The sequence below is a fragment of the Sorex fumeus genome, unplaced genomic scaffold (genome assembly GCF_029834395.1).
Source record: "Sorex fumeus unplaced genomic scaffold, SorFum_2.1 ptg000043l, whole genome shotgun sequence".
NCBI lineage: Eukaryota > Metazoa > Chordata > Mammalia > Eulipotyphla > Soricidae > Sorex > Sorex fumeus.
This window is the reverse complement of record NW_026606100.1, coordinates 3,126,453-3,141,873: the sequence shown is the minus strand read 5'-3', so window position 1 is coordinate 3,141,873 and position 15,421 is coordinate 3,126,453. Positions and strand designations below refer to the sequence as shown.

The 15,421-nt window shown below is 44.0% G+C and overlaps 1 protein-coding gene across 1 annotated transcript in view; it reads right to left on the bottom strand.

The window, feature by feature from the left end:
- SPECC1L (sperm antigen with calponin homology and coiled-coil domains 1 like) overlaps positions 1-15,421 on the bottom strand; it is a 120,147-nt gene that overhangs the window by 67,854 nt on the left and 36,872 nt on the right. The window contains exons 2-4 of the mRNA XM_056120635.1: positions 12,009-12,198; positions 5,070-5,223; positions 759-2,386 (exon numbers count right to left, since the gene is read on the bottom strand). Coding sequence (XP_055976610.1) covers positions 759-2,386; positions 5,070-5,223; positions 12,009-12,161 — 1,935 coding nt within the window. The 5' untranslated portion in view covers positions 12,162-12,198. The remainder of the gene's footprint in view (positions 1-758; positions 2,387-5,069; positions 5,224-12,008; positions 12,199-15,421) is intronic.

The following is a 15,421-nucleotide window of genomic DNA, read 5'->3' as shown; positions in this document are numbered from 1 at the left end:
GCCGTGCAGGTCCCCAGCACTGACAGTGAGCCCCCAGCAGCTTCGTGTCTTCACCTGGCATGGAACTGTCTGTCCATTTGGTGAGAATTGCTGGTGGAGCCCCAGGAGGGGTTTGGTGGCTTGGAGGCCCACCCAAGTCATCCCCTCCCCCCAAAAAGTGGGGACACATTTTCAAATATTGTCACTGCACGTAGATTAGTTCCCCCAACACACATGCTCTAGTACATAATAAGAAAAATTGTGTCTTTTTGAGTGATCTTAATAAGGAAAATTAGTCTGAATTATTTATATTTTGGCCAAAGACGTACTATTGTTTCTTACTTAAAAAAAAAAGTCACAGCACGGGCTGGAAAGACAGTACAGTTCTTAAGGCGTCTGCCTTGCATTCAGCTCACCCAGATGTATCCAGCACCTTATACGGTCCCCTGAGCACCACCAGGAAGAGTTCCTGAGTGCAGAATCAGGAGTAACCCCTCAGTATCACCAGTTTGGCCCAAAAACAAACAAAAAACAAAACAGAATAACTGCACAGGGGCTAGAGATACAGTTCCCCAGGTGGTCCAACAAGCACTGTCAGGAGTGACCCCTGAGGACAGAATCAGGAACAAGTCTGAACTCTGCCAAGTGTGGCCCCAAACCAAAAACAAATGCTAAGAAAACCTTCCCCAAAACAACAACAGAAAAGATTCAGCCAAGGATATACCACCCAAGTGATGCTACAACTGTGTGACTGGCGGACCCAGCACATTTCACAGTACCTTAGCAATGGCATCCTGCAATCGATTAGCATCATTCCGGGTGTGAGCCAGATCCTCCTGCAGGCTACTAGCCAAAGCCTCTGCTTTTTCTTTGTCCAGCCTGACGCTCTCCAGGAGATCCTGGATATCGGATTTGTCTCCAGAGTTGTGGATGGAATACAGCTCCGCCACTTTCTGCTTTTCATTCTCCAGCTGAGCCTTCAAGCGATTCATTTCTATCTGGTCACTGGCTACAGTGGCCTTGTACTCCTCTAACGTGGCTGCCAAGGCCACTTTGCCCTTCTGCTCAGACTCGATGATGCGCTCCAAGTGGTGATTGCGCTCTTTGAGTGCCCCAATCATTTCCTGAGCTTCCTTATTGTCCTGTTCGGCCATCTTCAAAGTATTGCTTAAATGCTGCTGGACTCCGAGAAGCTGCTCTCGCTCAAAGCGGGCGTTCTCAGCCAGATCCATGTAACGCTGCTCGAGTTCCATGTAGCGCCCGCTTTTCACATCTTCATCTATGACGTAAGAAATGTGATGCTCATCCAGGAGGGAGCGGAAATACTCGATCTGTCGGCTAAAGTGTTCCAACTTATCACTCTGCTGACATAAGGACTCCATCAGAATAACCTTCTCCTCCCCGAGTCTTTCGTTCTCACTATTCAGTTCCTGGGTAATCTGCTGCAGATCCGCCAGCTCCTGCAGCGTTGCCTGAAGCTCCTCACTTGTACTGTGCTGGTTCTCCTCCATCTGGTGTATGCGTTCCGTCAAGCAAGCAACCGACACTTCGCTGGCATTCCCGCTGCTCCCCTTCCGAGAGCGTTCGATGCTCGGGATGCCTTCTGACTCCGAGGACGACGGCGCGTCCAGGGCGTCATCACTCGACGTAAGGGGCTGGTAGACCTCACTGCATTCACTGTCCAGATTGTCCATGGAGTTACTGTGCTGATGGTCCATGAGGGTGTTTTCATCCTGACTCAAGAGATCCTCCACGGAGCCAGGCGCCGAGCCTTCTACGGAAGAAGTCAGAGTCCCTCCACCATCACTCTGGTTGCCAGGCGTGATCTCGGGGCTCAGAGACTGGTAGCCAAACAGCTTTTCAGAATTGTCTAGCCTCTGCTCTAGGGAAAATCCCAGGGCATTCAGCCTGTCCTTTAGCATCCTGTTTTCATTCTTCAGCTGATTGAGCTCTTCGCGGATGGCCGTATTCTGTTCCTGTAACTGCAGTAAAGTGGACTCAACATCAGTAGGCTGGTGCGCAATGATGGCCTCCTTCTCCGATTTCTCATCGCCCTCGGAATGATCCTCATTTATGCCCAGCTGAGCACGCATGTCTCTGAGTTCATTTCTCAAATGCAAAATTTCCACATCTTTAGTTTTGGCCAGTGTGAGGAGATCTTTCACTTTGGCTTCCAAAGCAGCTTTGTCACTGATCTGATTGTCTGACTTGGACTTGCTCATACGAACATCACATTCCGTGGCTGTGTGACTTCGGGAGCGCTTGGTCAATGCCACTTCGTTAGTTCCCTGACCGGCAGAAGGTAGTTTTTTGCTCTGGTTTAGTCGGGTACGTTCACGCAATCTTTCTCTGGTCGAACTGGATTCTTTACTACTGGAAGTGTTCCGCTTAGTTGAAGAACTTGTGCCTACATGTCAAAATAAAGAATTTAGATGAAAATATCAGCAATTTTTAAAATATATCATTTATGTCTCAGATATAGTAAAATTAAGATCCACGATCCACATCTTTATTTAGACTTTAACCCTGACTTAGATGCTGGACACTCTTAAAATTCAGTTTAAAAATTTCTTTTAGGGGGCTGGAGAGATAGCACAGCGAGTAGGGCGTTTGCCTTGCACGCTGCCAACCCGGGTTCGATTCCCAGCATCCCATATGGTCCCCTCAGCACCGCCAGGAGTAATTCCTGAGTGCAGAGCCAGGCGTAAATCCCTGTGCATCGCCGGGTGTAACCCAAAAAAGCAAAGAAAAAAAATTTCTTTTAATTTTTCTTTTTTAAAAAAACCATGTACACTGAATTTAATGTACTCTTTTTTTTTAATGGTGCTAGAACCTTATATGTGCAAGGCAAGTAATCTAACACTGACCTATGGCCCCAGCTGCACGTACACTTCAAAAGAGCAAATCTTATGTAACGTCAAGTATAAGAAGACATAAACATTAACAGGAGCCTTAAATCATGGCTTTAGAAAGGTGGCTCAGTGGTAGGGCACATGCCTGGCATGTGAGAAGCAGTGGTTTGATCCCCATCACTGCCAGAGATTGACCCAGTATCCCGCGTACTCTAGGGACCATGCAGCATCACATCCAGCCCCTGCACTAACATCTGGTCAAGAATCACTGGTGGTGCCCGCAGACTGCCTGAACGCTGCTTGGGAACCCCTCTACCATCAAAAGAGAAAAAAAAAATTTTTTTTTAAAGAAACTACTCAACCCTAATAAAAAGGTGGCCAGCAGGATAATATTTTAGAGAATTAGGACCAGTCAGTTAGGTAGCAAACTAATTATAACAACAAATAGTAGAGAGAGATTACAGGAGATTAAGGAGAGAAAGCCAATCTTCAAATTAAAAAAGTATAAGAAACCAACATTAAAAAAAATGATCAAAACAAATGTTAAGAGACCTGGAGTGATAGGAGGACTAGTAGGACGTGTGCTCTGCATGTGGCTGACCCTGAGTCGATTCCCACCGCTCCGTATGGTGCCCAGGGGCCACCATGACTGATTCCTGGGTGCAGAGCCAAGAGTAAGCCTTGAGCACCATCAGATATGGCAAAAAAATCCATTAAAAAATTAATAAATGGAAGAAAAAAATCATACCACAGAACATCAAACAAATGGTAATAACTACAATATCAGTAAAATATACTCGGGGCCAAGGCAACAGTACCACAGATAAGCACTTGCCTTGCACTTGGCTGAACGGGGTTAAGCAAAAGCCCTAACCCCTTTACGATCTCGTAGACCCAACAAATACTTTGTTTTAGCAACCCCACTGCCCAGCAACACTGGTGACACAGAATTCAGTGCAAGGCCTGGTGACGCTCTGGAGGACGTTAGGTGCTAGGGAGAGACCAGTGGGTGAAGCTGGGCTAAGAGAACGTTCATTACATACTCGAAGGGCTATCAGTCTGCAAGAAGAAAATTTGCTGCAGTTTTTGGGTTTGCTTTCATTCTTTATTACAAACTCATGATTTTAATGCGTTGTCTTCTTTCTTGCCTACTACAAGAAGCAAATTAAGATAGCAGAGTCTTAGGATTGCAGGATCAGTTAATGTGTGGATTCCATCAGATCCGAAAACAAAAAACCTTTCAAGAGTAAGAATGAATGAATGACTCTAAGTTTGGGCGCCAAAGGCACTAACACCACAGACAGAGATGACCAAGAAGATGTACCACCTGATGAATAACCACCAAGATAGGAAGGGTTTTAGTTGGGGGAGAAACCTGAATCTGTCCCAGCAAGATTCTCTATCCAATGACATCTATTTTAAACAAGCAGAAAGAACAAAAGAACATGGTCATGGATGGCATGGGAACTCCACAGGTCAAACAACAGACTCTACAAAAAATCAAATTAAAAAAAAAAAAGTGGGCGAGGAAGAAATGAAGACCCATATATTTTAAAAACACTTTAAATATATCACCTGTATATGTTAGAGAGACCTTAAGTGACTCCTGATCCAAATTGACATTAAATATTTAAACATAAAATTAATGAGACAACTTAAATATTGACTGAATAATTTATGATACAAACAATAAGTGTCATTAATTAAAGTGATAATATTGTGATTATGTATTTTTTTAAACCCTTATTTTTCAAGTATAATGAAATATTTGTGGATGCAACTGCATAATGTCTGGAGTTCCTGATAATAAGCTGGGGGAAAGGTGGGAGTTAAGAGCTGACTGGCCCTCAGCTGTGGCCAGCAGCTAATAACAGTGATAAGCACATGGAGCTGGAATACCAGCTGGCCTGCTCTTGTCCATTTGACATTTCCTATAACGACATGGAACCTCCTAAACACCACTTCAGGTGACCTATATTTTAATCTTATAGCTGAATACCGGGGCTGGAGCGATAGCACAGTGGGGAGGGTGTTTGCTTTGCTGTGGATGACCCGGCCGACCCGAGTTCCATTCCTCCGCCCCTCTCGGAGAGCCTGGCAAGCTACCGAGAATATCCTGCCGACACGGCGATATGCCAAACACAGTAACAACAAAGTCTCACAATGGAGACATTACTGGGCCCCCTCGAGCAAACTGATGAACAACGGGAGGAGAATGCTCCTGAATACCCCCCATACCTGTGCCAATCTTGGACTTGTTCTCTACTGTGGTCATGGCAGGGGCGGACGCTGAAGATGCTGCAGGTGGGCAGGTGCTCTTCTTTCCTTTTACACCATTAGTTACTGACACCCCTCCAGCCATTCCAGCTAGAAGGTCATCGCTGCTCTTGGTCTAGAAATAAAACAAAAATAAATCAACTAGATAAAGCAGGATTAAGCAACAACTAGAGACCATGCAAAGCTCCAGACTTGTGTGGAGTTCAAGAGACCTACAACAATTTTCTGAGTTTTCAGCAAAATATAATGTGCTACGACCTCCGGGTACTCTTGGAGGGGTGGGCCAGCTCCTGCCCAAACAAAGCCCCGGCAGCCGCTCCCACACCCCAAAGCCAACACTTTGCCTTCGGCTGGATCCCACCACCTCAGGACTGAGCACCACAGAAACCTAATCTGCCAAATACTTCGGGTACCTGGGTCTTTGTGGCTGAAAACTCCAGGCCTTCTTGAAGTCAGGATGGGTGACCTCCCCGTGCTCCCTCTGCTTCCAGAAGACCTGGTGACCAGACCACATCCCCCAAGTGCCACCATGAACACTCAACTACCGGCCTTGTTCCGGAGGGACCGCCCTTTTAAGTATTCTGGATTTCCTGAAGTGATATCTTCGAAATCTACAACACGTTCTTCCCAGTAGTAGTAGCCAGATTGGACAAGAATGTGGCACAGAAGCCAACCAATCTCAAATAACAGAAGCATGAACTCAGAAGGCTTACTCTGGAGTAACAGCTCAGTAAACCCTTAGACAAGGACTTAATGTCCTCACGGCAGTGATATAATGATTTTCACAAATTTTCTTCCATGGAATATTTTTGATCATTCACTAGTCATTTAATGGTAACAAGTGATCTAAAATAAATTATGGTGGGCCTGCTGGGAGACAGGCTCCAGGAGTGGTTGGGAAAATGGAAACAATGGTGGAGGGAAAGTCACAGTGGTGGCGGGACTGATGCGGAATATTGGACTCTTGTAACAAATCTTTGCAAACCATGATGTGTAAAGAGAGTGGGAGAAAAAAATCCAATGTGTAGCAGAAATAAAACCTCTTTATTGGTTCATAAACAATCAAACATTTCTGTTTGTCTACTGTTTGCAGTGCTGGGAACTGGACCCAGGTCTTATTTGCACAAGCATGCACTTAGCCACTGAGTCACATTCTCAACCTCATATACTTCTTTATAAATTATAAAATCATGTACTCAAAAATTTATGAAAGTTGGTTGTGTGCTTACACATGTCAGACTCAATGTGGGACCAGAAAAAATTAAGACAGTCATCCATGTTACAATTTCATCTGAATTGTGACTTAGCTATACAAGTACTAGTGATATAAATCAATTGTAAAAGTCAACTTTTAAATAAAAGTTCTAAAAATAAAAAACCCTTACAGTTCTCCTGTCAACCTGTCCCTCGTACATTAGTAACATTCAAAAAAAGCAGAAAATATCATCTTATAATTCCTAGAAATATCACTGAATCAGAAACAGTCCTTTTTGGGGCTGGAGTGATCTTACAGCAGGTAGGGCGCTTGTCTTGCACATGGTCAACCTGAGTCCGATCCTCTGAGTTCAACTGAGAACACCAGGAGTGATTCCTGAGTGAAGTGCCAGGAGTAAGCTCTGAGGACCACCAGGTAGAGCCAAACTGCGCCCCCTCTCACCAGAAAAAAAGAAAGAATCCCACTGCCCTAAGTGCTTCAACAATGAAGTCACAATTTAAAATAATGTTCTGAAATTTTCTTTATCTTACTTAATCTTTAACAGGCTAATACCAAAATTGAAAGAATTTTTTTCCAAAGATCTAGATAATATATAAATTTAAAAACTATACAGACTTTATAGTTAATCAGTTTGAATGATCACGTAATACAATTTTGTAATATTTACATTTTGTAAAGATGATTTTAAAATGAGCTTTTGAAAAAGGAAATAAGCACTCTGGTTAATTAGACTGGGTGTAAAATTCTTAGTTAAGGAACACAGTGAAGGGGCCAGAGTGATCATAGTCGGAGTGCACTAGTCCTGCATGTGGCCTGCGCAGGTTCAATCCTCAGAACCCCAATGGTCCCCCACCTCTCCCAGGAGTGATCCCTGAGCACGCCTGGGTGTGATCTCATAACACAAAACAAACAAAAAGGAATCCATTTCTACAAATTAAAATGGCTCATAAATAATCTCTAAAGTCTCTTCCTGTTATAAATGTGACTCCTCCACAAGTAATTCTGTTCTCATCTTTCAGTTATGAAAGTTGAAACACAGAACTATTAGCTAGGTCAAATCTGTACACTAGAAACAAGACAAGAAAGATTAATGTTCAAACAAATTAAACTTTTAAATAGAGTTGTCACACTGGAAAAATCAGACAAGGAAGAAAGCAAGGGCATCTTGCACTTAGCATTACCGACTGCTCTTATTCTGTGGTGACAGTGGACAGTCACAGTGCCAAAAGTGTAAGCATTAATGCTACCGCACTTCCTCAATAACAAAATTATGAAAGAAAATGTACCTGAAAATGTGTCTGACTGCCCAGTTCTCCCCAGAAAAGAAGAATAAAAAAATTTCTTTATTTTTTCCAATAGGAGCCACACACAACAGTGGGTGTGTGCCGGTCGTCACCCCTGCCACTGAAGGTGCTCAGTGACCCAAGTGCTGGCAAGGATCAAACCGGGAGCCTTGCACATGCTCCCCACGTTCTCTTGTTCTCTACCACTTGAGTACTCGCCCTAGTCCAATTTCTCTTAATAAAACTGGTCTTCAACTATGGTGTCAAAAAAAAAAATCCAAACTTATACCCCCTACCCCCTTCTTATCAATCTGCCCCTCTGCTGTTAGTAAATAAATACAACATATGTTCACATTTCTCAAGTCAATTTTTGTGTTGGTACTAAAAGTCAAAATGATCTTTGAACTAATTTTTATTTCCCCATAGTTATTTTTCCCGTTCATAATAATTATATCTAAAATCACCTTAATTACTCAAGTGGAAGTGACTTGTCATATTGCTCTTCTTACAATTTATCTTTAAGCAGACATCACAGCACAAAATCAAAACCTCTGCAACTATCATTAACTGTAAGAATGCAGTCCTAGCACATAGAGTCCAGGAAAAAAAAAACACCCGGATATTAATGACACTTGATTTATGACTAGAGAAACAGTATAGAAAGGTATTTAATAAATGGTGCTAGGCTAGTGATACATCCACTAAGGAAAAAGAAATAAATAACCTGATTTTTGTGATGATCACCGTAACAAAAATAAAGACGGCTGAATAGCGGAGCCCAAGTCTCAGTCGGGGAAGGCCCTGGTCTTAGTTTCTGATGCTGTAAGGAAAGATCAAATATACTTAAAGCGCATGACCCTGGGTGAGTGTACCCGTGAGCAGGGCAGGAAGGCCTCTGAGCACTGCAATAGCAGGTGTGTGAGTGCCATAGCTGAGGATGGTGGTCAGTGAGGACACGTGCAAACACACCGCAGCCGGACGTGGCCCCCAGGCAGCCAGCACCAGAGTCCTGCAGCATCTGACCTCCCAGCCATTGCAACATCAACATACACAAAGGCAAGGGAGACATTAAAAGAAAGAAAAATGTTTATGAGCTACTGGGAGAATGTGCAGTAGCTCATAAAGAACTGCTATCACTGAAGCATAAAAAACTCTTTAAAATCAAGGAGAAAGGGGCTGGAGCTACGTACAGCAGGTAGGGCATTGGCCTTGAACGCGATCAGTGCAGGTTCTATCCCCGGCATCCCATATGATCCTCTGAGCACCACCAGGAATGATTCCTGAGCATGGAGCCAGGAATAAAACCCTGAGCACCGCTGGGTATGACCCTCCCCCCCCCAAAAAAAGGAAGAAAAAAGCAAGGGAAGATATCTCAAATGGCTGGGGAACATGCTTTGCCCACCAGTATTCTTGGTCCAATTCCCCGCACTGCATGGTACCCTGAGCAGAGAGTCAGGAGTAATCCCTGAGCACAGTGGGGTGTGGGGGAAATTTTCTAAAAATATATATATAAAGGGCCAGATTATGGGCAAAAGAACAAGTTTTGAACACAGGATGCCTAGGTCTGATCCCGGCACTGCACAGTCCCCTGAATATCACCAGGACCCAACTCCCAAAGTCTAAGCTAGGAGTTGCCTCTGAATACTGCTGAATTTGACCCAAAATTTAAAACATATACAAATAAAACAGATACAAATGTGTGGATGTCCAGATAAGTGTGTGTGTGTGTGTGTGTGTGTGTGTGTGCGTGCGCGCGTGTGCATTATCTAAACAATCAAAATTCAAATGTTTCTTGCAAACCACAACACCCAATAGGAGAGAGAGAACAAAAGGGAATGCCCTGCCAGAGAGGGGGGAAATGGGCACTGGTGGAGGGATGGGTATTTGATCATTGTATAACTGAAACCCAAGCACAAAAATTTGTAAGTCTGCAACTGTACTTTATGGTGTCTCACTAATGAAAATTTTAAAAAACTAAAAAAAAATCAAATGCTTCATTCCCTTACTTAATAAGTAATGGCCCATCACTGTCGTAAGAACTCAAGCTGAAAGAGGAGACTAAATGCAGAGAAGCATAGCGAAATCATGAAAGTAACATACAAATTTGTGTCATAGCTAATCTGAGTTTTGTTTGTTTGCTGGGGAGGGGGTTCATTCCTATTTCTTTCTTTCCCCTTCTAAGTCCCCTTACTTCAGTGACTCTCCTAAGTAAAAGCATTTGCTGGAATGTAGTTCAGGTAAAGCGTTCCCCAAATACACACACACACACACACACACGCGCACACGCACACGCACACGCACACGCACACACGCACAAACACACACCCTACTTAAATAAACCAGCTAACACAGCGAAGCCAAAGCCACGGAACACTGGCACATGCACAGACAGGAAGGTATGCGACAGGCAGAGTTTTGTTTGGTACTCACTATTCAAGACCAATCACCAGCATCTCCAGATCTGCCTGCCTGCTCAATCCACACTCCAAAGTCACTGTCTGGCTGTGAGGAGAGGTAAAGGGAGGAAGGAGGCAGAGGACGTCCAATGCCAGAGTCTCAACCTGTTCTTCCAGTCAAGTCAAGAACAGGTCATGCAGTCACAGAGGTGCTTCACTCCAAAGGCAGCCGCAGACTGAGCAACCAGTCAGGTCAGAAAATGCTGGCTACCTTACAAGAAAGAATGGTAGCACTGCCACCAAGGAAATAATCCACAGTATTGATTCAGATTAACGGAAGTAGGGCAAAGGTCTATTCCTGACCCCATCCTCAGACACAGGATGACACCCAGTAACGCATCAGAAAAAAATCTTCTGACACCTCCAAACCCAAGGAGTAAGTATATGCTAATTTTTAACAACTCTGGACCAATAAAGCCAGCATTTCTTGCTAGATCTTTCAACACAAAGAAGGAAGTCCTTCAATTATCTTCGAGGTGTTTCTTAAAATAACTCAGTAATGACCTAGCAAAGCCCCGAAAGGACAAAAGTAGTTTTTTTTTCTTTTCTTCTTTTTTTTGGGGGGGGAGGAGCACTGCTCCAGGAGGGGCCTAAGACCTGGGAACCACTCCTAGTGATGGTGGGCCCAAGAATGAGGATTCTGCTGGGGACCACGTGTACCAACCTAAGCAGCACTTGGGAGCCCCCCAAGAGCCACAATGCTTTGCCTAGGGACCTTGAGGACTACACTGGGAGGTGACTAGAGATGAGAGGCGGGGAAGGGTGGCATATGGTGCCACCGATTGAACCCATACAAAACAGGAGCCTTTCGCCCCCAAGGCTATTATCCCCCAAGCCCTAAAGAAAGGCTTTTGAATGAAATCATGTCTGGGGGAGCTGTCTCTGCCATGGGCTGGGAGAAACTCTCTCTCAATTATAATCATAGTCAAGTTTTATGTTTTTTTTTTTCTAATTCACAACATCCCTAACACAAACAAGCGAAGAACAACCAAATAAATTCTGGACTTAGAAAGTTGTAGGAAGACTGCATGGCTCTCTGTCCAATGAATGTCTGAGACAAGAGCAGCAGAGAAACGGGTTTGGAATCCTCCTGTCCCTGGGCTGGCCCCCAACAAAGCAGACACTAAGACCCACAGGAAGATGGTTATTTTCAGGAAACAGTCCTGGATTGGAGAGGTTTCTAGAACTAATCATTAAAAATGCCACTACCCATCACTTACCATGCACTTGCAGTTCCAGGCCCTGTACTAAGTGATTTTACAGATTCTCATTTCTGAGTCTGGGTCAGCCTGCTCCTTAGGCCCGTGATTTAAAGAACTGCTAAAGTCACAAGGACTAAAGCAGTGTCTATAGGAACGTAAAGAAAACGAACTACTTTCACTAAATAATTATCAGCCAATTTTGACTACGATTAATACGAGGCTAACTGTCAAAGAATGAACAGCTCGTGGTATATGAGGAGGTGGGTGGCAATGAAAGTTCCCATCCAAGGGTTTCAAGAATGTTACTGCTGGTCGTCATTTAAGACCCTGACCACATATTCTCTCCATGAAACTCACTCAGGCTAGACACAGTATTTCCTTCCCTACGACCATTTACACAGCTTTCCTGCTCTCCCAGCACGTCTGACTTTCCACCTATGTCTGACTTATTCACGATCTGATGTGACTTTCTCCAGTCCACAAACTCCCTGAGTGCGGACTCCAGCTCTCAGAAGCACCGAGTGCATACGACAGGAGCCCTGAAACATGTTTCCACACATAAGCCCGCTATTGGCTTCACTCACGAAGCAACAGCAAACAGACCAAGGCAGTCCACACTGTGCGCTCCTTCAAAGGTTCTGCTCCCAGCTGAGTGCAATCCCTAAACACGGCTTAGTCAAAGATCATTCAAAGATCCCCCTTCCTAAAAGGCATCCCCCAGGCACACCTCGCCCTTCCAGTACCTTCGACAATGCTGCTGCTGCTCCCGGCTTCACAACTTTGCCTCCGGTAGATGCTGACGAGCTGCTCTCGGGTTTGGCTTTTTCTGCTGCTTGCGGCTTGCTCATCCCAGACACTTTAGGCACCGAGCCAACACTCCTGCTTGCTTTCTTCATTCTGGGCTCTCTCTTCGCGATGCATTTACAATCAAATCTGTGGAAAGAAATGGCATCAGACTGAAAGCAAAACGGGGGGGGGGGGGGGGGGGGGGGAGGAGGACCCTAGGAATTTGCTTTTGAACATATGAAAACTAAGTATGTTGAAAACCAGGTGCTGCGTGGAAAGTAAACTCTGAAAAACTTCTTAAGACTTCTTAATCACAATGCCCATTTGGGATTAGGGTAATACAAACACCAAAAATAAAAAGTCTCTTTTGAATGTAAGGAGGTTTGTGTATGATACTGAGAAACTGCTGTGAGCACCCCCCCCCCCACCCGCCAAAAAAGTGGGTTTAATTTAAAAAGTCTAACTGAAATTTGGAGAAATTCACATTCTGAGTAATTCTTCCAAATGAATGACCTTTCGGAAAAGAAAAGGTGTACTAAAAGTCTTAATGATTATTTTACCTATATTGTGCCAACACTCCAGCTCTATTTTGCCGTGACAGAAGAAAAACTAATCAAGTGGTCTGATGGCAGGAATGGGGACATGGGGTTAAGGCCATGCTCCACCCTCCAAGTGACAAGGCCTTGCACAACAACAAAAACGCTGGTATTAATATCCACTGAAACACGGACTTCAGATTCCCTCTGCTCTGGTCTTCCCTCCCCCAACTGCCAGCTCGCTCATCCCTTGTAGAAAATGCTGTATACAGTAGTGACCAAACGGCCTTTCCGCCCTTAACCCTTTTGCTATCCACTCTCCTATGCCACGTGAGTCATTTTCCCAGAGCAGTCCCTCGAGTTCTCTCTCCACATCTTTTCCTATACTTTCCTACAGGACGCTGAAAATTACAAGGGTAAATTTCATTGCTTCCCACAGCAGACACAAAACAAAACTACACTGAATCTGACCACCAGTAAGTATATGTTTTTCTCACCTGTAAAATGAAGGGACAGATTGGATTTATCACTAATCTGAGGCACTGCAGAAAAAATGAGTTCCTAAGATGTTTCTTTCAACTTTTCAATTTCCGGTTTTAATTCACCTTATTTTACTACACCTTATGTTTTAAATACAGGTAAACGATTCTGTTTCCAGGGGTTTGGGACAGCCGGGTTTTGTTGGAGGCAGTGTTGTAGGAGACCCGACGGCAGTATGTCAAACGCTGCACCATCCTGAAGGCCTCGAAGACACCGTCTCAGAGAGCCCAGCAAGCTACCGAGAGTATTCGATATGCCAGACACAGTAACAACAAAGTCTCCAATGGAGAAGTTACTGGGCCCGCTCGAGCAAATCGACGATCAACAGGAGGGCCTTTACCTTACCTTTACCTTACATTTTAAATAAAAATGGTTCCACCAAAGTTTCCTCTGTTCTCCCAATACCAAGCCTGCACTCCTGTCTACAATTCCACGCAGATCTCTTTCTACCATCCTTGCCTACTCCTCCAACCCCTCTCAAACTGACTTTTTTCTAGACTCATACTATCTAATTTATTTACACTTAGTAGCACATAGCAGCTATCATACTGGACAACAGTCTATCCCTTTTCTGCTATGCCCCGCAGTTAGAGCCTAGTGAGACTAGGAGGGCTGTAATTAAATGACGCACAGAGAGGATATAGAATAAATGAAAAATTAATATTCCAACTTTTTAAAAGCATTACAAAACTGTTCATGATTGAGTTTCAGTCATTCAATGTTCCAATACCCATCCCTCCACCAGTGTAATTTCCCTGGACCAATGTCCCCAGTTTCCTTCCCACTCCCCTAAATCACCCCTCACTCCAGCCTCTATGGCAGGCTCTCTCTCTCTCTCTCTCTCTCTCTCTCGGCATTATGGTTTCTAATACAGATGCTGAAAGATTATCATGTATAATATGCTAAACTTTAACATGCTGGCAAGGGCACTTACCACTGCTGGCTCACATTTGGATGTGGCTTAATTACTATCAGCAGCACCAGTGTCAACAAAAATATAGTAATACAATAAAATCTGCTAGAGAAATAGTGCAAAGGCACTTGGCATGACAAAGTCCCAGTTTTGTATTATCATACAGTGCCCTTTTCACACACTTTCTATCTAAAAAATAACTGTTTCAATTCCAAGTGTCCAACAATCACTTGATCATTAACAGGTAGTCCAAAATATGTTATTTGAGCTTAAAAAGGAATAACATAATGACACACAGTATAACATGGATGAACTTTAAAAACATTATGCCAAATGAAAAATCCAAGAGGGGCTGAGCACATACTCTGCACGCAACAGGCCCAGGTTTGGTCCCCCGCATAGCCTGGTCTCTTGGGCACGCTGGGAACAGTCCCTGAACTTCAAATGGGCAAATATTTTGGCAGATGGATTATAATGCAATAGAGTTATTATTAATATAAATAAATGTAGGCCAGGAAAATAGTTAAAATAAACAGAGCACATTCCTAACATGTGCAAAGTCCCAAGTTCAATCCCTGCATTGCATGGCCTCCCAAGCATGCTGGCTGGCTTCTGGTGACTCCTGGTGCTAATTTATTTTGGGAGTCCCAAAATAAATTAAGAAATGAATAAGGCTATTTTAAAAAAATAGTAAACATCAGACAAAAACATCTAGAAAGTTGACCTTATCCTAAAATATCTTTTTAAGGGGCTGGATCAACAGCACAGGAGGTAGGGTGCTTGGCTTGCACATGGCCAACCCGAGTTCGATTCCCAGCATCCCATATGGTCCCCTGAGCACCGCCAGGGGTAATTCCTGAGCACAGAGCCGGGAGTAACCCCTGTGCATTGCCGGGTGTGACCCAAAAAGAAAAAAAAAAAAAATAAAATATCTTTTTAAATAAAGAGAGGGACTATGGTTTTACAGTCTGTGAACTTTTCAAGGAGACAGCATGACCAGAAGCTTTAAAGATGCTAAGAGACAGCCGGTTCGGAACAAGAGTCTGATTCTCAGCCCTACATCCTACATGCTACCCTGTGCTCCCTCCAGGTCAGCCAGTCATGAGAACTTGCTTAGGGAAGTACAAAACTGGAGTGGGAGGGCACTGAGAAGTGCTAAGGGGAGACTGTCAGCACTGTACTACATGGTCACTCCAGGTGGTACTTGGGAAAGCACGCAGTGCTGCAATGGTATTGCTCCAGCCCCAAGAATGTGAATTTTGGTCTTACTGACCATCTCACAAGACATGAACAAAACACCGCAATTAAACTACCTTACTCAATCCACCACTTCAAGGCTCACCTACTTGTCCTCTGGCCAGTGCTGGTGGTACTTTTTTTT